Source organism: Vanessa tameamea, chromosome 12 (assembly GCF_037043105.1).
Source record: "Vanessa tameamea isolate UH-Manoa-2023 chromosome 12, ilVanTame1 primary haplotype, whole genome shotgun sequence".
NCBI lineage: Eukaryota > Metazoa > Arthropoda > Insecta > Lepidoptera > Nymphalidae > Vanessa > Vanessa tameamea.
In genome coordinates this window covers 2,667,477-2,695,299 of record NC_087320.1, presented here as the reverse complement: position 1 = coordinate 2,695,299, position 27,823 = coordinate 2,667,477, and the positions used below count along the sequence as shown (strand labels likewise).

General features: G+C 31.3%; 1 protein-coding gene across 1 annotated transcript in view; it reads left to right on the top strand.

The window, feature by feature from the left end:
* LOC113393129 (progestin and adipoQ receptor family member 4) overlaps nt 1-27,823 on the top strand; it is a 64,467-nt gene that overhangs the window by 21,256 nt on the left and 15,388 nt on the right. The window contains exon 2 of the mRNA XM_026629847.2: nt 3,653-3,877. Coding sequence (XP_026485632.1) covers nt 3,653-3,877 — 225 coding nt within the window. The remainder of the gene's footprint in view (nt 1-3,652; nt 3,878-27,823) is intronic.

Here is a 27,823-nt window from a genome sequence, read left to right as displayed (position 1 = left end):
TCAAAATAAATTAATATAGAATCCTGTTACTATATAAATAAACAAAAACTCAAAATAATAAACTAATATATTATATTATTGTTTAGTTTAGTCCTGTAAAAATAACCAGATTCCTAAACAATATTATATTATATTATTGACGGTAATTTTTAAAAGTTCGTTATTTAAAAATATGGTAATTAGTATTTTGGCTGTTTATACAGTGTCTCGGCTTCGTTTGTTAGAAAATGTCAGTTAGAAAATCGATATTCGATGGTATGACGATATACCCTGCAGTCAGAAAGTTTGCATGATATGTGTCTCATATTTGTAGTTAGAAATGTAAAAATTTCGTGTTCTCTTTTCTCTTTACTTGCTTTTGCAGAATTTATTCCTAACCGCGATCAAAGGGACAACAGGTAACGCAAAAACAATAACAATTGTCGGTTTCGGAAATGCTGCTGCATATATTTTTCATAATCTAAATAAATTATATGAAAATAGAGTAGAATAAAGAAAATATTTTTTTATTTACATTTTTCCTATAGAGATTTTTTATCATTTTATTTCGTTTCTATGAAAAGGAAAAGACATGACTTCATCAATCACTTTCACGAACGTCACCGCGTTGAAGTTGGATAGTTGAGAAAACATAGTCTGTTGACAATATTATCTTATTTTGCTGTGTCATTCGCAGGAAATATATTTGTTTACTTTAAATTGGTTTATTTAAATAGGGAAGTATGCATTAGAATAGTATATAATTATTGACTATCAAAATTAATCAAATATTAACAAGCTTTAATTTCTCTGGAAAATAGAGATACATAATCCGAAAAATACTGCGCCATAAATATGTATTAGAAGAAAAGGTAACCTTCAAATACACACGACATTAGTAGTAAATTTTTTTCGTTAAGTGAAAGCGTAACATCAATGTTATGTGTAACATTTTCGATTTGATAGAAAGTTCTTTAGGAGATAAACCAGCCAATAACGAATCAATTATCGTGGATCATTGTTAGGTAAGGATTAAGAACAACAGCTATTCTCTTAGTTTAACAAGTAACACAAGGCATTTGGTATCAATAATTGATAATTGCTTAATAATAAGATATCTCATAAGTACCCATAGTAGCGTTTTATTAATAACAATTATCAATAAGTTTGCCAGGTTCCGACTTGGAGTAAAAGTATGGTGCCTAAAATTAGTCATAGGGAAATGATGATAAATAAACCTTATAAACCAACGATGTTTTAAAATGTATGCAAAACATATTTACTGTGTTTATATCTATATATTTAATTCCTTTACTTATTAGAAACGAACACAACCGAATATTTTGTTATGTATGGATAGTATGAACTAAGAATTTTGTCATTGGCAATTTTCCCCTCAGGGAACTTCCATAGCAACGGTTGCGTGCGACCCTTGCGTGAACAACGTTAAAACTCACCCCTTGGCACTCCGTTAGTCCGCGCTACGTTTGTTCACAGCTTATATACCAGTAAATATATTTTTGCCTTTGCAAATTTTAGCATGGACGATCATCTGACCAAACTTTTATTTTTAGTTCCATTGAATCACTCGATTGTGACTTTCTGCACTAGGAAGTTCTTATTGATCGTTCATAGTTACTATATTATATATTTTTTTCACAACTACAAATATTTTATGTATAGGTTACAAATTTCAGTTAGCTTTGTAAAATACTGTGATTAGTTTAAAGATAAAACTTGTACTACTAGTTGAAAGGCTTCGCTCAGGTACATCAAACATCCGGCTAAATATTATATGACTTGTCCCACGCCAGGTGACGCTTTCGAGCTTGTTTGGACCAACAGCAATAGGTGATACCAAAAAACAAAGTGTAAAATATAAATATAGAACTCAGTTATGAGATAGACCCCCAATTATTAAAAAAAAATCTAAATTGAAATAAATGACTTAATAAAAATACAAGAAAGAGAGAAAGTCTTATTTTTTAAAGGCTGTAGATTTATATTATATTGTTCATAATTAATATTCATATAGATCAAAATAATTAGAGTCCTACTTTTTTTGATAATGAAAAATTAAGAAACCTTTACTATAGAAAAAATAAACAAGGCAACAAAATAAGTTGCGTGAAACAGCTGTGTGGAAAGTACGCGTCTGGCGTCTCGTATTGAAGATATGAATCTTTCTTCAACAATATGGTTATATAAGATTGCCTGATTATTGATAAAAACCATAGACTGTAGAAAAGAGGGATGGAAGACTAGGCTTCGACCTTGGTCTCCTCAGCTCAGATCAGTTCAGCCTCAGCTCAGCTCCTTGCTTTTTCAACCTCAATCTAATATGACGTAGATTGAAGTAGACCAACTTCATTAATTGTTAAACAGCAATATTTTTAAAGGTCCTGAATAAATACAAATAAATGTACGATAAGTGTACTATTTTTGGGTACAACTACGGGCCTCAATCGAAAGAGATTAGTATTTAAATCAGGCTTAGTTACAAATGCCATTTTATATTTTTAGGTTTAGTTCCATTCAAAGTCGAAAGGTTGCTGCGTAGCCACTCTAAATGAAACTCATTTTGAGTGCTGGTGAAAGTCCTTTCCTGATTATTTTTACGAAAATTAGCAGTGCCTTCGGCAATTATAAAAAAAATATCATTGTTGTGTTTGAAATTACACAAATCTTATAGAACAAATTATATAGACCAAGAATAAAGTTGGTTCAAGTATGCTCACTTAAGGAACTATATTTATTTTTGTTCTGTTGTTTGGTTGTTAATTTCAAATATTGATTGTTCAGATAGTCTTAAAATTATTTTACGGAATACCTTCGCATTATGTACGGATATGTACGGCTGATTTCAGCCACGGCAATCATTCTCAAGAGAGCCTAGTCAAAGCGGGTACATTAAGGTTTACTAGTATATGCGCAATCCCCAGCGCACACTCTATTCCTGGCATCGGTGTATACCTCATACTCTCATAATCTGATAGAACAACGACCAGAAAGAGTTCAGATGCAGGACCACCAAATTTCCGAGATACGGCAGCCTAAGCAGTGACTATTTTTAGACTTCACTGCGACTGAGAATTTCTGAAAAGAGAAACCTATTTTTTTTGTGGTCTTATAAGCTAACCACAAGTGTCTAGTGGATTCTTTTAAGGCTGCATATAAAAAGTTATTTAGTTTTTCTCTCCAAATTCTCAGTAACCACTCAAAGCAAGAAAATGGTTTATGTTGTACAACGCTGCTTCATAGCCGTTGATCCTAACTCCAATTTCTCTCCGCTCTAATCTGTTTGCCTTCCCCTTAAGCTGACAGAGTGAGATACACACACGCACTCGTGTATTAGAATATCTGATGGCTAATTCTTGATATTCACCATCGTGGCTGAAATTCAGTCAGTTCTTTAAGAATAATTATTTAATTTATATAGTGTTTATCACTCAAGTACTGCAAGCTAAGGAGTCGAAAATAAAAGAAAATTTCATCATGTTATCTTATTTTTCTTGAAAATTCTCAGACATTCAAATTTTGTATGGATTTAAATAAAATAGTTAAAAATACTTGGTATAATTTGCAGCCATTGCAGTCCTTGCAGTTATAACTGATAAGTGAACCACATATGCGTAGTAAAATATCGCCATTGATAGTTGGTTTTGTTTTTCAGGCGTGTCTTTGGTGTTCATGATAGCTGTTCTTCCCGGTCTTTTGCCATGGAGCGGCGGGGGCGCAGGTGCCTGGTTTCTCTCTATGTGCCATCTCCTCGGCGCACTGGCACCCTGGTGTGGCTCCTTCCTCTATCATCTCTTCATGAACCATACCCAAGGAGCAACCCTTTACCACAGACTGCTTCAGCTTGATATGTTGGGCATCTGGGTCAGTCAGAGTATCGGTAAGTAAAAGCAACTTCCTGACTTTAGCTTTAAGTTATATAACAACGGCACGGATAGCACGTCTGTCGAGAAATAATCATACATTAAAAAAAATATCTAAGTCTCTTGGCGAGTTGTCCCCCATTTCTAGTACAGGAAAGTGAATATTAGTGATTCCTTTAAAAATAGGTAACGTTCATATTCATTTTTTTTTTAATAACTCTTATTATATTTTAATCGGTATATTCATCTATATTTTATGACATGCAATGGAAGATCTTAACTAAGAAAAATGTGATGTACTGAAACAACCTTCACAAGCACTGTTTTTTTTTCCACGGATTTCTAGAAAAATAATTTTGCAATTCATACAGTATGTATGTCTGAACAATCATTTGAATCCCAAAGGCGAATGATACGCAGGAAAAATTGTAAGGGCTGTTTCCTCATCAGATATGGTGAATAACTATGCCAATGTTCGCGTCAGACGTTTCAGAATGCGACCTAATAAATTTGAGATGCATACTAAATACTTGTTTTCATTTTTGTTATGTATACTACTGGCTCGAGGAATTCTTATTCAAGTATTCAATATATTTGTACCGATTCCTCTGCACAGATTATTTGTAAACTAAATTGAGATAAAATGAGACTAAAGTGTCTTTAATATTTATTTCCACCAACCAATGATTGATCTTTGTATTATATACTTCAAATTTCCTTTAACGTATAGGAATATATGTTCTACAGATAACCATGATTATGACACAAAAAAAATGTCACAATTAAAAGAAAATGTACAGTCTCAATACAATATTCAATGCAAGTGAATTTGGGGAGGCTAGCATTCATTACACTACATGAAAGGTTGGAGTCATAAATAACGCGGCAAAGACAGCGCTGAAGGGGTAAATTTAATAAGGGATTTTAATGTTTCACTTTACGCTTGATTAATGACGTTATAGAAGATAGCTTGCCATAATTCGCTAAACTAATTTTTAATATGTCATTTTTGAACACTATTTTCATTACCACGTCCCACAGATAATGTTTAACAGCTTTATAAAATCATTTAATGACTTACACACCCGACACGCTCTTGCCCTAAGGACTAACTATGTTTTATTATTACAATTTTTAGTTTTAACAAATGAAATTTTGCTCTTTACTTCTTAAATTGTAGTATAGTATATCATCATGGAAAAAACAAACTTCACCAATCGTAAATTCTATAAAAAATGTTGTTCTATTTATTATCCCAACCCTTTCAACGCGTCATGAATATACAAGGTATCAATTAAAAATGTAATCTTATAATTTATGTATCCGTTCCGAGTTGTATCTGCTCACTTCGTTTATAATGTGAGAGAGGGGCAACTGTTTCAAACAAACATCTGTTCTGAGATTTGAGTTATACAAATGGAAGTTTCCCCTCGAGAACAACGCAACCGAATATGTTGTCCGACGCAATTTCCTTTGTAATACGTTTTCATGTATGTAAATAGCTAGTTTACATAAAGTCGTTGAAAAATAATTTAGACGACACTTCTTCTAATAAAGTGTCAATATAAATTAGTTATTAATGAAAAAATATACGAAAACGTTAATAAACAATGCAATAATAAAAGGTTTTTAATGATCAGCTTTGTAGTTTAATAGGGTGGGTGGAATTAATTTAGAGTCAAACAGTATCGCAGAAAAAAACATTTTGCTAATGCAATTATGTACTTAATTTGCTAGAATAATTATTAATTTGTGGTATCATCAACACTTCATCTTACTAATATTATACCGGCGAAGGTTTGCTTGGATGAATGTTTTTACACATTCCCGCCAAAACGGCTAAACTCATCTGGATGAAATTTGTCACGGAGATAGATCCCCTCCCCCTCCTTTCTCAAAGGTGGGCGACACCGCAGGCGGAAACTATCTAATATATTTGCTTAGACATTTTTGTCGGAATTAAGAATTATTGAATCACAGATCAAAATAAAAGAGCCATTGATTTTTACTTTATAAGAATTTTATTTGTATTAGTCGGACGTTTTTATAAAAGTGTCACACACACACACACACAATTTTCATAGAAATAAAGTAATTACAAAACAAACCGTGACAATCGATACGATACGTTTGCACTGCTGCACTGCTAGTTATCAATTGCTAATGAGATATCGCGAAGTGTTGACGGCTGGAATATGGAATATTAAAGGGCTAAATATACTTTTGGAGACGAGAAATTACGTTTTAAAGCTAAATTACCGGGTATCATAATTAATTCAATTGTAGCACAAACCCACAAACACATCTCTTTTTCCAATATCTACGATTTTAAGTTTGCCAGGTACTAATGAAGCTCGTCTCGACATAGTTTTCGCGTCACCACATCTTGTAAGAATTTTTTAATCCAACTGTTCGCTTCGAATGGACAAGCAATTAATTTACAAATGACGATATATTTTATCATCATCACTATACGATTTAATGAATTAAAAAAACATTAAAATATGCATATAATTGGAGCTTATAATTCTCGAGATTGCATTGAACTGCCATTCCCAAATTCCGATTAAATGTTTCCATGAAATTTCTATCGATATCGAAAACTAAAATCGCTAATTTATTCAAAGATCCATTACCGATCTATCGCATCAACAAATAATGTTGACGTTTTTGAAAGTTCCATGAGCCTTCGTGTATACTATAAATATATGACTGAAATTAGTATAAATAGCTTATTATGTCTAACGATGTAATTTATATATTACATTATTTTGTACATCGAAACTAAGTATTTGATAATTATTGTGCCTGCAATAAAAATAAATTCATTTCAAAATAATGATAACATATTTATTTATATGTCTGATCCCTCATGTTTTGAAGAAAATGTTCCAATTTCTTTATAAATTATAATTTACTTCAATTTTATGATGTGTGGAGTAGAAATCCAAAGAGGAAATAAAATGACGCAAAAAGGATTCAAAGAAACGAATAGCAATACTTTGATATATATTCGAACGAAAAAGGAACTGGATGGCAATATTAAAATGATACTCATGGAAATACACTGTATGATACATCTCAATACTTTTTCGATGCATGTCGAATGAAATACAACAGCTCCAATAAATCCGGTAATATATTTGCGCTTCAGCCGGAAAAGAAAATTGTAGCATGCAAACGCTCCCTAAAACCGAAACTGTAAATTGTATGAATTGAAATGATTGTGATTATTTTTTTGAATGAGTGTATTCTTATTTAAAAAAAATAACGTCAAAAACACGTGCTACAATATGTTTTGAAATCGTTTGTAATATGTCACCGTAAAATTGTAAATATCGTTAAATTATAAGTACCGTTAAATTATAATCTATCTCGCGAGATTGTGAACTGTCGAAAGATTGTGAACCGTAACATACTGTTTACAATTTAACGCATTACTTAGATTATAATCTACAGAAGCAAATTAAATTTAAATTATAAAAACTCTAACCCATCATAAACTATGGAAATTTTTGACGTTTTATTTTGAATTAATTCGCCGTTCACAATATTTCGGCAGTTTACAATCTAGCGGTTTTTACAATTCTACGGTGATATAAACGACGAACCACATCACTGGGTGATGTGGTCCGGTAGTGTAGTTGACAATATATTTGCTTTTACATATTTATTACAAAGTTTAAACTTATATTCTAAAATTTTGAATTTTAAATTATAAATAATTTTAATGACATTCGTGAAATATCAACATGTTTTGTTGGAAACTTTTAGGAATCCGTTTACTTCAAAGATTGTGGAAGGAGCGTTCACATGTTATCATTTCTCATTAGCCCTGCTAATATAACTCTATCTTCATATTATCAATATCCAAATATTGTAACTTAAACTGTATAATTTAAAATAATAAAAAACATTTATTGAACATTTTATCGTACAAAATATAATACAGATTGTATTTTTTTGTCAAAAAAAATAATTTATAATTTTAATAAATATTATTTTGTTAGTATATCCGATTTTTTATTTTAAAATAATAGTAGCAATGTCCCAAATTCATTAAGGAATTACTAATATTCCTATTTACCCCTCCTTTTAAGCTTATTTCTTGTGTTAGGAGTCAGGTGCGACTTTTTACATCGCTAGGCCGTAAACCATTGCGCTATTGACGCTTTAATTTAATAAATATAATATAATCTTTTCCAGTACGTTATTTGTATTACTTAAATATTTTTGCGCTTAGTTAGAATTGAATGACGGTAACCGAAGTACTAAGTATATAAGGATTACTTATCCTTTAAAGAGTAAAAAAATATGGACAATTGGAATTTATATTTTATAACGAAGAAAGTAGTTAATGAAGGGAGAAGTGATCTTCTAGCGAATGTGTTCAACGATTCAATATGTGACGTTTGATAACGTAACTAACGCAATATTTGACTTTTGTTTTATAAACATATCTAAGTATAACTAAAATGTATCAATTTTGTTTCTGGTCGACTCTTGAATGAAAACAATATCCGTAATTACTTCATATCGAAATTATCTTCCTAAAGATATTTCATAGAACGTGAAAGCGTTTGACCTTTTACAATTACAAAAGCTAATATATTTTCAAGATATCATTAAAGATATTTACACCGTTCAACATAAAACCAAAACCTATTTAAATCTTAAACTAAAACTTCCTTTTTTACTTAAAGTGGAAAATAAGGAATTCATGGGGAAAGGCGAAAATATTAGCAAAAAAATGGGTAAGATTGATAAAACTGCAGTCTCGTCTAGTGTTTGAATGTTAATATTGCCTTAATTAAAAACGTCCGCTCTAACGAATTTTGGCAACAGATGTTTCAGTTTTATGGCAACGAAAATGCAGCGATCTTCACAGATCGCCCGTGAATGATAGGATTTCAAGCCTAACTATGTAACTGCTTTATAAAAACAAAAATAAAGTTATCAAAAAAATAAAAAATATACTTTATTCAAGTAGGCTTTTACAAGCATTTTTGAATCGTCATTTAGCAAACTATATTAAGTAAAGCTAATCGGTGTTCGGAATGTAGATTCTACCGAGAAGAACCGGCAAGAAACTCAGTAGTTACTCTTTTTCATCATCTAAAAATACAGTCATGTTAGTTAAATACAATATATGTATGTTATGTCTCCTGCCTGGAAGTCAACAAGCATTAACTCCACGCTTTTTAATCATCTATATAATCTTGTATCGAATAATATGCCTTCTTTATTAAAGTATTTTTTACAAATGATTTGAATTAATGAAACGGCAAATTTATAATATATATATATTTATTATTCATTATTTTTTGCTAGAACCTACTTGAATAAAGTATATTTTGATTTCATATCTTGTGACCTTATAAATTGTCACTATTTTGTAAACTTTCAAATCTCCGTACGATTAAAAATAGCAACAGAAATAACATCAGAGCTGTGAATTCAAAGAAATTTTACCCTCATGAGCATCATGTTCCTATTACCGGCGGCCACGCGAACGAAATTATTAAGTTTGCTCGCTTCCTCTGCATTTTTAACGAACGAAAGTGTTAGGACTGATTTTTTAAGTAAACTTTTAAAATACGAGCCTATATGGTCTTGTCGTTAAAATATGCGTTGTTCAATTATTATATATCAAAAACTTGCACTTCGATACGGTCTTGTGGTATCAGAGGTACCATACTACAGATATGTGCCCGACCCAGTTCTCGAGAATGGTTGTATCACACTGTACTGGGACCGATCTATAATCATTGACAGGACTGTTGTCGCCAACAAGCCTGATATAGTGGTGATAGATCGGTCAGAGCGCCGCACGATAATTGTTGACGTCACCATCCCTCATGACGAGAATCTCGTGAAGGCTCAGAAGGATAAGCAAATAAAATATCTTGACTTAGCTCACGAGGTTGTCGACATGTGGGATGTGGATACAGCAGTTATTGTGCCGATAGTCGTTTCAGCGAATGGCCTAATGGCCAAGAGCCTCGACCAACACCTTAAGAGGCTCTCGTTAGGCAGCTGGGTCAAGAGCCTGATGCAGAAGGCAGTACTCTCGACACGGCGCGTATTTTGAGGAAGTTCCTCTCTCTGGGGCCCTGACCACCGGTGGCTTGGACCCTGTTCCCGCCACTGGTTGGCCTCTGTATTTTATATTTTTACACATATTTTATATATTTTGTATTTTATATTTATACATGAGTGAGAATAAATAAAGTTCTATATAATAGTGTAAGCGAACATGATAAGATATTTCGGATGAAAATCTACCATCATCTATAAGCTGAAAGACAGCAGATTAGCACAGCAGAGGAACATTTATGTGCTGTTCTTTAATGTTATTAACCTATGATGTCATTGACCTCTAAATGATTTACAATATTGTTATTATTTTTTTTATACTGGTTTTACTTGCTTAATTAATCTCGGAATACTCGATATGTTTCTGCTACGATTCACACCATCAAGTCCCATCAGGTTAAATTATAAAATTCTTAAGCTAAACACAACATAATTGCAGCAATAAACTTGTGCTCTCAACACAATAAGAATCCATTATAAAAAATGTAATCGCAACTTTGCTCTTCTCTGCAGCAAAAGCGCATAGACCACAATTATGCAAAAGGGACATAATCCTCTAGTCAAAAGAGAAAACTTTGCCTAAGAAATACTTAAAGGCTTTACATTAATAGGCCATTACGTGGCGTCTAGCTCAGAATATACAATGAGATCTAATGTCGTATTCAGATGATTTTTTTCTTGCATTAACGAAATTGTTACTTTCTTATCCCATGAGAAGATGGAATACTAATACCTGAATATTATATTAATATTAAAATGGTATATCATATGTATGTTGTACTCTAGAACTAAGTATTTTATACTTTGTATGAATATATTTTTTAATTGATATACTTAAGTTATATTATTTATATGTATATTAAATAATACACATATATATAACGTATTTCATATTTACTTTAAGAAATTTAACCATTTTTTTAAATTTAATGTAGTCTACACTTTAAAATTTTGTACGAATCATTAACCAAATAAAATCAAAACAGCTGAATAAAAATTAACTGAAGTTGAGATTCATATACAAACCAAGAGCAGCCTGGTGGAGTAAGCTCCGAATATTTCTCCTCAAGAGAAATAGCAGTCTTCTACCCGAGAAATTTAAAGGGGCATTTAAAGGCTGCTTACTTTACAAAATATTTATCCGATTGACATTATACTTGAGGTAGCTTGTATTTTCAAGACAAAAGCTTTATAGTATGTTTATATATTGCGTATACCAAAGCATTTCGTAGCAAAATTTGTCAGCTCGGCCATTTTAGGATTGTCGGCGAATGTTTGGTCGAAAAAAAAGGAACAAGGCTATCAATCCAACGGTATTTTTTTTGTTTCTTCTCTCAGAAATTAATTTATGAACCGATTTAAAAAAAAAAACTTGGGAAAGTATACGTCCCATGGAAGAAAAAATACACGACTTTTAATGGGCTTCAATTTTATTCATTTTTATATTTTCTCAGAGTGCTCGACAATTAACAAAAACATGTGTAGGAAATGTGTGCACGTGTCGGATGATATCTTGCTGGCAAGGCTTTCCTCTAGTAAATTATTAGCATTGTTACTTTGGTGCTAAAGTAAATAAATCTATAATCCGTCATCATAAATCCACCTTGACACGATTAAATCTAAAGTAAGCCCGCGATATACTTACGTAAACCGGCTTACAATTTGCTGTAACATTCGGGGTCAAGGCGGCTACGATTACGAAGATTCGGCGTATTCAAAATTCTTGAAAAGAAATAGACTAATATTAAACGAAATAACATGACAACAATATATTTTTTACAAAATCAATGTAATACATATATCGTGCCGTTATAACAAATAAGTTACCATTAAACGAAATTTTAGCTTAATAACAGATGAGCTCAACCGAGAAATCGTTTTCCATCCGATGTTGAATTTTGTATAGCGATATTTTCCAGAAGCCGCTTTAACGACGTTCTCAGTGAACTTCCCAAACGTCTCTTACACAATTTTTTTATACAGAAAATATTGTGAATCAGCCTTTTTTTTTTGTATTATTTTTTATAAAGTTGCTCGTAGATTTCGATTGTGAGTGGTTCGTTTGTGTAGAACTTACATTTTTTAACAAAAAAAGATATTATTTTTTTTTTATTAAAATTCTTTGAATCACTCTACTTTCTATTTAAAAATCTTATTACTAAAAAATATACTGACTTTTTAATGAGTAACGAGTGGCTGTAGGCAATATTACGAACAAAAATCGAAAAAATATAAATATTAGCGTGAGGATAAGCTTGTATGGACTACCGAATCTAAATAAAATAATTGTAAATATATTAAATTATTAATAATTTATATAAATAGTAACAAATAAATAGTAGCAAATAAGCTACAAAGAAAAAAATTATCATCATTATTAATAATAGAGATCCTTATGAGCAAATACAAACAAACAAACAAACAGCACACAGACAAATAAATAGATATAATATCGTCACATTTATTTATTATTATTTTGTAGTACTTTAAGCCGTTGAAGTCGAATCGACTCCGAGTGCCTACACATACGTACACATTTTTTATCTTAATGTATCACAACGGTCAAGTTGTAAAAGTTTTAGTTCAACGTTGTCAATGTAAGCTGTGCTTTATAAATGGGTCACCTCGTTTAGCTGCTGCATTATCAACGTGACTTCTCTTTCACTTTTGTAATCACTGTAGAGTGTAGGTAACGCAGCTGGCTTTAATTTAAATTTTTAAAAGCATAATAGGAAATAAAACGGCGCTGGATCAGAGCTGTAGTTATGCAATTCTGTCATCTCGTAGCTTTCGTAGTGAAACAAACGAATCCGACTTCTTTTTAAAAAAAATATCAACTTTGAATTATCGAAAGAATTAACCAAAACACTACCGATAATTTTGATTTAAAAGTATTATTATAACACAAAATAGAAAATCTAAGTTTTAATACCAATAAAATTTTAAAAATAAAACATTCGATGCTGACATTAACCATCAGATCTATATTTTATATATACAATTAAAATGTATCAAAGTCAAGCCCGTATTACTAAATAATTATGCAGAGAATTTTTTTTTGAGAATAAGTAGAACCAACTGACGGTAAGTGTAATAAATTTTAACAATTACTTCATGGAAAATTATTTACAATTTTAAATTAGTTTTACTAATTTTAGTGCATTTAAGAAAATGAAATAATATGACTTAACCTTGTTTATATAGTATAATTTATTATATTTTCAATTAAAACAATAATATGATTTAAAATATAAATCAGACTCATAACACAATCATAATATTTTACATGACATTAACAGCCTATAAATTTCCCGCTGCTGGGCTAAGGCCTCCTCTTCCTTTGACGGGGCACTAATGCGGGTTGGTGGATACACATGTGGCAGAATTTCATTGAAATTAGACACATGCAGGTTTCTAAACGCTGTTTTCGGTCACCGCAGAGCACGAGTTGAATTATAAACACAAATTAAGCACATGAAAATTCAGTGGTGCTTGCCTGGGTATAAAACCGCAATCATCGGTTAATTTGCACGCGTTCTAACCACTGGACTATCTCGGCTTTATTCATAATATAGTTTAATATTTTAATAGATTTGGAATTAGTATTATAATGGATAGAATAATAATATATATTGATTTAATTTATAAATTTAAATTATAATAAAAAAAAAATGTCAGCAAGATCCCTCTCAGTCAAATGTAAAGGTCTCCTCCAGAGATGAGCTGTAGTCCATACTCTCTGCCCCTCGCGGCCATTAAATACCTGCTAATTTTATGATATCGACTGCCCAGCGTGCGTAAGGTCTTTCTCTAGTGGCCCATGATGTTGTCTTAATAGTCCAGCGATTATTACTAAGCCTTGCTATGTGTCCAACCGTAGCTGAGAGAGTCGATTTAGTTTTCTGTCTTAAATCAGTGTGGCGAATTTTCAAGATGCTTCCTTCCATACTCCTTTGACAGTACAGTACATATTTATACGCCTATCCACAGGCAATATTATCAATGATTGCAGTTTTAGTCATTTGCATTTCCGTTAGTGACAAATATAAACTGAAGTAGGATTGACTACAAGCAAAATACTAACTCGGTAGAGTGACATCAATTATAAATATGCTCATTCGTGACATTGTATTATAAGTATATCCGAGTCAAGTTTATTTTACCATACCATTTATATGTGAATAAATAATAATATTTAAATATATCATAAAAAAACAATTCTCCCCTTAGTAACCGAAATAATATCTCATTAAATGGTCAATGAACTTGTAAAACTTTTGTATAAGCTACTTATGGTTTGAGAAGAAAATATATGAGCATTGATTGGTTTGTTTTTAAAGTAATATTTATGACAATATTATAACTATACGGGACTGTGTTCTTTATGAAACACGATCATACTAATACGCACGTAAGGCTAAAATATTATTCTATAGACATAATGAGATATTGTTACAATGCTGCAGCAATAAACTGACCTTGTTGAATTTGGTCTATTGTCTTGAAATAAGGCATTTTCCCACTAAACAGTCTACGCGAAGACACCACCAAAACATGTCGTAATTATAGTAGATATTAAAATTATGTATGTACGTTAAAATGAATAAAATATGTATCCATAGAATTTTTTTTAATAAAATAATACTCAACTTATTAAAGATCATATAATTAAGAAGAATATTGTGTATTCTTTATATTTGCGTGTAAAAATATTCGTAATTGTATGATGTATAATTAAAATCTGTTTTCAACATCTGCCCACATATGAATAGCTTGTAATTATTCTTTTAGAAATGTATGCTATTCATTTAGTCAGTATTTCACAGAAATTTGCAAAAAGAAATATGTTTAGGCGTTTAATCTCCTCTCGTCTGAGGGTGCTAACTTTGTTTTTGGGGTAGGCAGCGGTTAAATAATAATGATAATTTTCGTAAGAAGAAAAATAACTATTTGTGCAGAGTCCTGTTTCGAACTACCTTTTTGTGCAGAGGCTAACCTAAATGTAAAAAACTGTTTAATTTCATTTGTTTTTATCTTATGCAATTAAATTAAGACTATTTTTTTATACATATAATTTTTCTGTACAGAATGTATTTCACTGATTTCCTAAGTACCGATTTTGATTATTTTATTCTATGTTTGAGACCAGCTCAAGAGACTTGCTGCCCTGGATAATATAGACTGGACCCACGGGGGGGGGGGGGGGGTGTTATGCGATCGAGTTTCTGGATTCTTTTATAGCATTACCCATTTGAAATCGGAAGGAGCAGCTAGCCTCATATAAAAAATATGTTCCATCAATTATATTGAAAATAGCTCTAAATAAATGTACCTTCGCGAATTGTCTTATTTACATTGTAATATTATTAAAGAACTGAAAAATTATATTGTATGTAAACATGTATTTAATTTATTATAATTTATAAATATATCACTGAAAATAATGCTACACAATTCATATCGTTTGTAATACAAGAAATAGATCTATCATTCGAATCATAAACATTCAGATTCACAATAATTAAGGTATCATAAAATATGAGATACGTTTCCATATCGCATAATGATACTGTTTTGTCGATAATGTCAGATCATCGCATTCATGAAAGCAATATATTCGTGATTAAATCCTTATTTGCAAACGATGCATGCCACAACGCTTCATTCTGTTATGTAATACGCTAATTTATTAAAGAGAATTATGTAGAACGGCTTTCATGATTTACCGGTATAGAACAGTAAGTAATGGAAGTACCGACGAGCATACTTAGAACTAACTGATTTTACTGAAAAAGAACGAAAATTCTCAGAAATAATAACATTAAAATATACATACATTTATACACAAGAAGATATACCTGTACTAAAAGTGTGGACTTTTGGAATCAACAACATCTGACATTCTACTTGGATTAAAAAAATCCTCCTAATGACACCAAAACCATCCCTAAAATCAAAATGTCCTCATACAATTTTTTCTTCAACTTGTTTAAAACTACTTTTTATCGATCTTTATTTTTTTTAATAATTTTAATCATAATTAAATATGAACCTTTACAAAATATATTAAATTTAAAAACATTATTTAATTTTGCAATGTAAGTGATAAAAATATGTTATTAATTTTACCGCTAAATAGCATTACATTGTATTGCTGTATTCCAGCTTTAGTGGTGAGTGAAACTGTGTAATTTTACACATGGCAGAAGACAAATACATGTAATATTTTAAGAAGCGATTTAAATTTATACATACAATGCCAGTGTCTATGGGCGAAGCTTTTGCACTTATCATCTTTTTTGCTCTGCAGTGTCAACTGCGCAAACTTGTTTTTCTAATGGCAGTGTTATCTACTCAATAAAAAATAAAAATTATTATCGGACATACAACTCATAGTAAAAACCGGTGCTTCAAACGGGATGGAAGTTTTCACAGGAATCCCTAATGCAATGGAACTAATCCTTCTTTTATGCTCTAAGTGAGCTGTGAGAAGGATTTTTCAAAAATCTTCTCCTGACGAGGTAGTTCGTTATTTTTATAGTTAGTTAGTTAGAAATATGGAAAACTGTGTTTAGGATTCTGTTTATGAGTAAAAAAACTACTTCTATAAGAGTGTACATATTAATGAGAAAAATAGTACGGTGTTTTTGAAAATCATCCCTTAGGAGTATTAAATTGCATTTGAAATCCATGCAGGAAAATTCGTCACAACTGAAATTCCAATTATGGAAATTGGTAATATTAGAATTCGCGGCCCTTCTCAGTAGAATCTATCTTCCGAAACAGTGGTAGCTTTACGTTTAATACAGTTCTGTAAAATGGCGATTCAACAGTGCTTGTAAAAGCCTACTTGAATAAAGTATATTTTGATGTTGGTTTTTATGTCTAAGCAACAGAGATTAATTCTTTCGATGGGATATCCCATCGGGTAAACAGCTATTTATTACATATAGAAAGGTCCTAAAATAAAGGACTAGCAGTGCAATATATTTTGTTAATTGTCAGTTATAATCACAACTTAATATCACACAAAAGGAAAATCACGATTATGTAGAGACTGAAACAAAGAGTTACATGAAATCGACCAAAATATATTTAAATTGTAAAACTATTAGGAAGAAACAGAAGTTTATTATTATTATTAAAAAGAATTGATCTTACACGTCCTTATTTAAAGGGCAAAAATCGATTAGTCTGTCCCGGTTTGCGGTTTTTAACAAATGCCGAACCTATCTTTAGCAATCTAACAATAGCGTTAACCTTTGAGGTTTAGCCCGTCAAGGCCGTACTGGCTGCGCCCATCGCTATTCAACTATTTTCTCCAGAAACCTATCAATAACGTGGCATAAAATATATAAAGCTATTATTCGGGACACGGAGTGGGCGTGGGCGTGTTGACACGGTAGCATTTAGATATTTACTCTACTTGTTGGAGTATATTTGTCTGCTTATAATATCAAGTACCATAGTTTATATTCAATATGTTTTACCGTTATATATCTGACACGATGATTCTAATATTTATAATAAACTCCCATAAAAATAGGCAGTTACAGAGGTAATGCATATTTTTAATAAATATATATGAAACGTATTTAAGCAAAACAAATAAGCTCTTTTAGTTAGCGGATGCTCCCTTGCGCAATAAAAACACATACTACGCAGGCTTCAATCCTTTTAAACTTGTGAATGAAAACCAAATCAACTGGATAGCAAGCCCGGGCATGCAATCGAAATATTCAGAGTTAATTGGTTAATGGTTCCCTATGTATAGAATATATAAGGTACTAGTATATTTAACATATTTGAAGTCCGTCCATGTCGGATGGAATGAATGTCTGAATGGCCAATATTTATGGAAAAGGATTTCAATTCATACATATATCATAATACACATCCAACATTTTATAAAAAAAGTCACAAAGTTTTGAATGTAATACATGATTTTAGAGAAAAATATTATATTAATTAAACCTCATATGCCAAAAATTATGACACCACCAAATACCACAAACCTAAGGTAAACATTTGAAAATTCAAGATGTACAGCACTCTCTGTAAGACATTTGATTTGATTGCCTTGTGAGTAGGGATGGGCAGAAATTCTTTTTACTTTCGGTTTAACCGAATTTCGGCAGCTTGAACCGAACTTCGACATCCAGTCGAAATTCGGTTTAAATGCCGAACATTTGGTGCAAGAAAAAATAATTAACCTACTTGCACTATTTTTATTTGAAAAATACATATTAATAACTGGTTAAAAATACATATAATACTGGTTGTAGTGCTCAAATGTAACCAAAAAATTAATTGACCATACTAAAAACAGATCAGCTGTTACAATTTGTATGGAACCTTGTATACTATAATATGTAATATGTAGGAGAAGAAGATAATTTAATTTTATCAGATTGTAAGTTTAAACGCGATGAAATTGAACCCAAGTTCGGCCATAGTTTGAATGATTGAATGAATTTATAGAATGTTCGGCCGAATTGCGTATTTGGTTCAATCCACGTTCGTCCCATCTCTTCTTGTAAGAGTGAAGAAATAGATAGTTCGCCTGTTTGCACTTACACTGGTATATGAGGAACGTACCAAGGTAATTTTAAGGTAGGGCGTAAAACTTTGTTTTGGATGATGACGGAAATGATTCTATAAATAAACTCCTAAGCAATAAATCATACAGTTAACCTTACGCTGTCAACATCGTATGTATTTTATTAATTTATTTCCTCCCCCTCCCCCTTACTAAGGTTCGGTTAAAACACATTGACTTCGAATAACGATTATACATTCATTTTCACATTTCGTAGTTCCACAACGTAATAGGCATTCAGACAAAAACTTTTTTAAACAATATTAAAATATTTTCTACAAAAAACGAATAAAAGGCCCAATTTTGTCTTTCTGTGTGTGTATTGGAATGATAATATTATTGATAGAACTTCGTGTGAGGCCTAGTGTATACCTATTTCTTATATTTTTAAATCTATAAACCCCTCTTCGTAGTTTGCATTCAAAAATAGCTTATCGATATTTATGATTTCAAAGAATATCTAGTTTCTTCGTAGATTGATCCAGGTCGCTTTTATTTGAAAGTTTTTTTTTGTGTATCTATATACAAGTGATATGTATGTATTTGTTCGTTCACTACTTTTGCTAAGCCTCACATTTCTTAAATGAGAAAGACAGACAGCAGAGAGCTTGATTTTTATGTTAAAATATATAAATGTTAAATATATTTTATTATTTATTAGTGCAGAAGCTTTAAGGCAGGGACTTGAAAAAAATATTGAAAGGAATTTACGCTTCATTCCGATCCAATGATGGGTTTAGCAGTTCTTGATTCGACTTGTGAAATGAAATGAAATACTACTTAAAAGTTACTTATAGTAAGAAATTCCCATAATTTCGAAACAATATTTAAGTACGAAAAGAGTTTGGAAAAATAACTTATGTATTAACCTGTGAAATAATGTAAGTAAATAATAAATTATACAAAGTACGCAAACGGGATTACATTTAGGAGGTTCTCTCACCGACGGTTCCCCGGATTATCCCGACCCAAAATGTATAATGTAAGCCCCGGTGATGTCGAGTTACAGGGCATATTCTTTATTACATTCGCAGGATATTTGATAACTGAGGAATAAATCCGATAAACTTATTAATTTTATCATGAAGTAGGAACTATGAATTGCATTTTATGCATTATTTTGTTATAATTTAAAAATAAAAGGGTACGCGTCATTTTAATAATTAGTTTAAAAATATTAGTAAATGTTGCAGAAATTTCATTTAAAAAGCTGTCTTAAGATTATAGCGGACGCGATTGATTATCTGCACGTTGCAATAGACATGTTTATAAACACAAATTAAATTAACAATCATTTTATTAATATATTTGAATATAATATAAATAATTTAACTTTAATTCCGTAACTAAAACGCATATGTAATGTTATATTCAATACAAAAACTTGAATAATTTAAAAACAGAGTTGACTTATTCTTAGGCAAATGTTAATATTAACGTTCGTTACGGATGCACGGAGAATGTGTTTAATTAAAAGAGAAAAAAATATTAAGAACGTCATATTAATAAATGTTTAAATTATTAGTAAGACGTGCTTATCGTACATACATATAAATATGTATAAAAGTAAGTACTTTTCTTGGTGGTAGGGCTTTGTGCAAGCCCGTCTGGGTAGGTACCACCCACGCATCAGATATTCTACCGCCAAACAGCAGTACTCAGTATTGTTGTGTTCCGGTTTGAAGGGTGAGTGAGCCAGTGTAACTACAGGCACATGGGACGTAGCATCTTAGTTCCCAAGGTTGGTGGCACATTGGTGATGTAAGGAATGGTTAATATTTCTTACAACGCCATTGTCTATGGGCGGTGGTGACCACTTACCATCAGGTGGCCCATTTGCTCGTCCGCCTACCGATATCATAAAAAAAGTAACTTACAATTTAAGAATCAAAACGTTAAAAAAATAAGAAGCGAATAAATAAAAGTACTTCAAGCAAAGATTCTGTTCAAAGAAACTCATCACTCGTGTCAGAACACGAGCTTGAATTGTCAGTTTTTTTTTGTTTTTATTTGTGCCGAGAGGTCACAGATTATTTCACCAATGTCACTTGCGAATGTTACAATTTAAAATTTATAGGATACAATTATCAGCATGACGTGCACCGTAAGTCGGTTGTCAACATTTCACGAGTGAGATACAAAGTGAATTCGTACAGAACCGCACTACAGTACTCGTGTGATAATAAACTTTGGAGAAATTAGTAAAGTATTACGTAAAATGTTGCTGTTTATATTCCGAATACACGCAAACAACAATTAGGGATCCACTAATAAAAAGCCGTTCCGAAACTTCAAACTTAATGAAGCACATGTAATTAACAATGTTTCTTAACGAAAACAAATTGTAAACGTTTGCACGTTCTAAAAAAATAATATTTTAATAACATTTCGTTCAGTTATTAAAATATTCAATTACCTACTATCCACATCTTTATAAAAGTATTTAACTAAAGTAAGTGAAAACTAAAAAAAAAAATGTACTTATATACATGGATGTTACTTATAAAATATGATCGAATGAAAATAAATTCATCTATAAATACTGATTCATTCAGAGTCGATTATATAATCTGCGATGGCACAATTTGGCGTGAGAGAAGGGTTCGGCTCGACGTGGTCGTCTATTTGTGGTCCGATTGCTGGAAAACGTTTAGTACATTTCAACCTAAAAATATTTCCAAAACATAAACTGTTATACGGGTTAGATATACATAATTATAATAGGAAAAAACACAAGTGCGCGGTACATAACGCACAGAGAAACGAAAAATAAATCTACTAAAAATATATATAAAAGTATTGGTTTTTTATTCATTATAATTAAACGACACTGTATAAGTTAGTCATTCGCAATCGCTCCTACAATTGCTGAAGTGAATTTATTAAAAAGGACAAATGACTCAATTAGTAAATTTCTTCGCAAGTTACTGTGTTTTCATGCTTGATTGACGGGAAAAGTTTTTTTTACTATTTTGTTGCTTTTAAAATTATATATATTTATGATTGAAGTTCTATTACATTCAATCAAATAAAACACAAAAAACAAAAAATAAAAGTACAGAATTGAAACTAACGAGAGTATAATAAAATAGATGTCGAAATTATGTAAATATTTTATCTCGATTGTATAGCACTCTGATGCTTTACATCATTCGTGTCGAGTCGTGCGATTATAAACAGGGATTGATAATTTAAATTGTATAAATTATATTACGAAGCAATGAAAGCTGTGACTATTCAAAGTCATAAAAAGGGAGTGACGCGAAATCTCTTTAACAAAAGAAGAGATCACAAAAAGTTACTGGTCTGAGACTAGTGTGGCATTCTCTTATAATAGTACTGGCAGCACCTGTAAATGTCCCACTACTGCATAAATGCTGTGAAGGATAGGAGTTTATTACACAACGCTGCTCTAATGCGGATTAGTAGCGAAAGAGTTTCATCCAATACAAGCAGGTTTGTTCATCATATTTTCCTTTATCGTAACTTAGAAACATCAAACAATTCATTCACCTTATTTAAGTCGCAAAATATAGCGAAACAGTGTGCACTGCACTCACACGCGTCACGTCGGTGACGAATAAGAATGAAACTCGTACATATGATTTCCGTATGAACCTACTGATACGAATCAACGGTACGCGTGCTAATTACGTAATACGTACATAGGTATATATGCGTATCATGTTTGTGCGCGCCATTACGAGTTTGTGATTTTTATAGAACGAATATATTGTAAGCTATAGTTGTAGTAAATAGCCTCGTATTCGTATTTACGATATAAGAATATAATATGAGTTTATTTTATATCATAAAAGTATTATATAATATTTCATATATTAAATAAACACACGTTTCTTCTTTTATTTAATTATTCAGACAGAATGACAGTTCACTTGATGCTATGTGGGCGGTAATCTTAGATCTACTGAACCGATTAAAACTTAATCTCTTTGAAAAACCTTTTCGATCGACATTAATAAAAGCTCTTTTTAAATACGCTGCCTAATCTTGTATTATGTTCAATTTATGGAACAAAATGTCAAATCGTATCGATCGATATCTGTCAATACGTCAGCGTCGTATTGACAGATATCAATATGCTTTGGATATTGTATGCTCGTCTTAGTTAACGTGCTTATTTAATATTGTATTTGTAAACTATTATTATTTAAACGATACTCGTATTGTGCTAATACAGCCGATACCATACGTAACTTAAAAAAATAAAACCAGTCTGTATAAATGAATAAATAAAAACTATAATATATAAAAAGGCTATTATAGAATATTTACCTTATGTTTTAGATCGGTTAATAATTAACGTTTCAGAATGAAACTTTTATCGCACAAAACTTAACTGATGTAACATATTATGAATGAAGTGTCTTTCGTTAGTTAAAAACTTATTTTTCAAACATAATGGGATTACAAATCTTCCAGATAAGGTAACACAGCAATTCCTTGTAATTGAACTTTAATTCCAGATAATTCAATGGTTTGCTCATGTTATTAACGTTTATACTCCACGAAGAGCTTAAATACAACTTTCCGTAATAATGCAGCTTGTAGCAAATAGTATCATCGAGTATCAAACATACATAAAACTGGGTAAAATATGCATAACGCGTTTAAACATAAGTTAATAAACTTTAATGTTTTAGTTATGTTAACCTGATTTAAATAATCTTCTCAGCGACATGATTTCTAACTGAGTCATGATTGTTTAAAACCTTGGCAAAAGCTACACCACTTAAAGACTAATCTAAATTAGATTAATTTCAAACTATAGTGTCTCTTAGCATTTGATATTTGAAAACAAAGTTCCTGGCAAAATCATTACAAGTAAGTATATACTCTTAGATTGCACGCATTTGCATGCCATGTTCGACTAATTCGATTAGGTTGCTTCGGAACGCTCGGTAATGCTTTTTGGACACAAATTACTATCGTAGACTTCGATGTAAATGTCTGAAATAGCCCAGTGGGTAGGACACGTGGAATTAGATCGAAGTTACTGTTTTTACTAGGTACACATTAGCGTTTCTGCTTTCCTTGGTGGTAGGGTTTTGTGCAAGCCCGTCACTCATCAGATATTCTACCGCCAAATAACAGTACTCTGTATTGTTGTGTTCCGGTTAGAAGGGTGAGTGAGCCAGTGTAATCACAGGCACAAGGGACATAACATCTTAGTTCCCAAGGTTGGTGGCGAATAGGTGATGTATTTCTTACAGCGTCTTTGTCTATGGGCGGTGGTGACCACTTACCATCAAGTGGCCCATATGCTCGTCCACCAACCAATACCATAAAAACTTATTAATAAGTGAGTGACGTCATTCATCAAATTGTGGTTCCGATCACGTGATAGAGGTAGCCTTTCAATTATTTCTACTAGTAAATCGATGATTCATGTCAAAATATTAGAAATAAACTCAAACATAAGCGCTTAACTTGGTAATAAATTTTTTAGGAATTTTAAGTAAAAGTATAAAAGATAAAATATATATTTTATTCTTTTGTTTATACGCTTGCTTTAAATAAATCGAAAATTATTCGAAACTCCGAAATAACTCATAATGGCAATATAAACTCTGCTTAACTTGATGTATACGGTTCGACGTAGGTCAGTAGGCGGTGTTTGTTTGTGACAGCTCCAAAGCCGCCCATTTTCGAACCGACACGCTACTAATTCATCAATTTAAATAACGACTAGACTTATTGTCAGTAACATGTATGGTATGTATTAACTATTCTACGTCAAAGGTTTTATTAACTTTATAACTTAATAAAACATTTTACGGAGCCTTTAACTATTTTAATTTGAATGAATTGTTTTATTTGTGTTTGTCTTCGTATCTGCTGCATTAGTACGCTATGTATATTGTAATTTATAAGTATACAAAGTACATATATTTAAAATAATGGTAAGTAATTATATTTATATTAATTCGATAATAATTTATTCGCTATATATAATATTTAAGGTAAATTACCTAATTAACAGAATAAATACAAAAATACACTCACCTGGTTAATTACCAAATAAACAGTTCCGAGTACCGATAGTGCCGTGTTCAACACGGAACCACTTCTGGTCTATTGACTTGACTGATCTGTCGAGCCTTGTCATTTGAATCAATTGGACGGCCGTGTTAGAAAACCGGAACTTAAACTAAAAAATATTATCTTCCCACGTGCAGAAAAGAAATTTATCTCTAAATCTTTCGTCACCTTGATTGTCTGCAAAAATACATATTTCTATATATTAAGGATGCAATAATCCTATTTATAACTTCTACAAACTGCCTATTTTGGCGCCATGTCTTCACTCTATTTGCCTTTTATTTTCCATGTTACAAAATCCAGAAATCCACACCTACAAATAATAAACTTGATGTTATATAACAAGCGCACAGCAGTATTTTACTGTTGCCGGTATGTAATATGCTTGCTTTGCAAATTACACCGAAAATTTTAACATTAATAATGTGACAAAATTATTAAACGTTCAAACATAACGCGTATAATTTTAATTATATTTTTTTTATGAAAACAACTGCACTTGTAGTAATCTCGATGAAAATCATGTTCATTTTCAGTGGAATGTAGCCACTCGATGACTGTCCTATTTCCCGGAGTGTGAACAAGAAGAACATCCATTTATAAGAGAACGACGCCAACTGTCGCCAGAGAGCATTTACTAATTGAAAACTTTTTCAAGTGTCATCGTAGAAACATTTTGATAAAACTATCTTTTTACAGATCAAACTTGGGTGGGTACAAAATATATTATCTGAGTGTCCCCACTGCCATTGTAATTTCTTTCAGCAAAGATTGCACCCTCAATTCCGCTCAGGTATTATACGAAATTTGAATGTTCAAGCTAAGAATATCTTTCTATTTTCGCGTATTCTACATACAAATAATCCCTGTGAAAGTCTTTTAATAAAATATAATTTTGAGCTAGATAATTAGGTGCTTATATAATAAGTATATTTAAAAATGTCAAAACAAAATAATCTATTTTAGTCACTCTTAAACGGTGAGTCAATGACATAAATTAAATCTATTTAGTTGTAACTTGTCATGGTATATACTTAAAAAATGTACTTAAATATGTAATATACATTTTGTATAAGGTTAAAGATTATATATTCTTAATAAAAAAGTTGCAGGTTTTTATATATTATTTATAATTAATTCAAAATGCTAATTGGTACCTGAGGCTAATTGAATATTTTGGGTTATATAATATTATTTTACTTTACCTGGCAAGTATAATTTGTATGTAAATAATATTTATCTAAGACGACTTCATTCTGTACAAGACGTCTGGATACGTACCACCAATTCAACACTTATTCTACCGCCAAACAACAATACGTCGTATTGTTAAGTTTCGAGACGAGTGCGCCAGTGTACAAGAGATATAACAACTCAATTCCCAGAAAAGAAAAAAAAATAGGAAAGTCTCTATAGTGTATTAATATTTTTTATAGTTCTATTCACTCGCAAAAGCATGCTCAACGTTGAATTAGTAGCGTATGCGTTAGTATGAGTGAGTGAATCTCGTACTCATAAGATGTGTTGGTGTGCGTGATACGACTTAAACTAAAGACAGCAAAAAATACAAATTAAATTATATTTGTTAAGTTTATTTTATTAAAAAACAATTAAGTAAGCCAACAATTAAGAGTACCTTCGTGAGTGAATAGGTCTACATACATAAATTAATATTATAAGAGCATCCGGCTAAGACCCTACTTACACAGAGTAACCCTCTGGCTTATGAAACATACACATATACAAACATAGCTACTCATGATAGTAAGATAATCCCATAGACAATTATTACGTTTATTTAAGAATTGAAAATATTCCTAACAAAAACCATAAAATTGGAAGAGATTATTTTATTAGAATTAATTAAAATTAAGTCAAGAACGTAACTTAGTAACAGACTTGTACAAGTAGATTTAATATAAATATACATTAATATTATTTTTAGTATATCTGTCTATTAACCTTTTTTATACCTGTAGTCATTCCAATGTCGCAAACTTTAATCAGACCAATACAAATTAAATAAATTTGTTATATAAAAATAATAGGCGAGGTGGCCATTAGAGCCGAGATAGCCCAGTGGTTAGAACGGGTGCATCTTAATCGATGATTGCGGGTTCAAACCCAAGCAAGCACCACTGAATTTTCATGTGCTTAATTTGTTTTTATAATTCATCTCGTGCTCGGCGGTGAAGGAAAACATCGTGAGGACACTTGCATATGTCTAATTTCAATAAAATTCTGCCACATTTCACCAACCCGCATTGGAGCAGCGTGGTGGAATATGTTGCAAACCTTCTCCTCAAAAGCAGTGAGAATTTACAGGCTGTTAATGTTGTTGTTTTTGTTGTTAGTACTAGAATTATTATTATGATGATGTATGTTGATGTAAGAGACATTTATAATAAAAACTTAAACGTTTATAATTCGTGGTCAAAGTACGCTTTTGACACCGTCATATATATATATAGTGTCAGGTGATTAAAAGTTTTTATTTGAATAGATTGACACATAATTAATAAATCGACAAAACTATTCTTAATGTATTGGTTTATATTTTAATTAAATTAAAATTCATACAATATAAACAGCTGTTATAAGAGAAATAATATTAAATAGTATTAAAGTCACAATTTAATAAAAGTTTTCTCAATAGATTTTATTTTTAAAAGTTTACAATCACGTCCTGCTCAATGAAAGCGCAGCAAAACTTTTGTCACAAACAAGCATCCACAAGAGCGAAGGCGTGGCTACGATTTATAAAATACCGTCGATTTTTTTTATTGAAATAACATTCATATTTTTATATCAAGTTTATATGTATAGCAATTATATATTATAAGAATATTGATATAATTCTGGAACAGCTGAAAAAAGTGCTGATATCATATTTAGAAGTTGTAGATATAATTTTATGAATAAGTATGTGACGATCTTAACATCATCAAATCATCGTAACTGGTTGATCAATCGGTTCACCTTTTTTAACATCTTATGTACAAATCAATAAATAAGTCATATTTATGCAATTAAGTAAAACTCGGAAATTAGTTAAATGAAGTGAAGTTAAGTTAGTTAAATGAAGTTGTAACCTGGTCAACAAACATAGTGAACTCGTTCAAGTATTCGTAGCAATCAAGGCAATCAGAAAGCAATCAAAAGCCAACCTGCAGTGAGCGGGCCACTTCCGGATTTCAATACAATT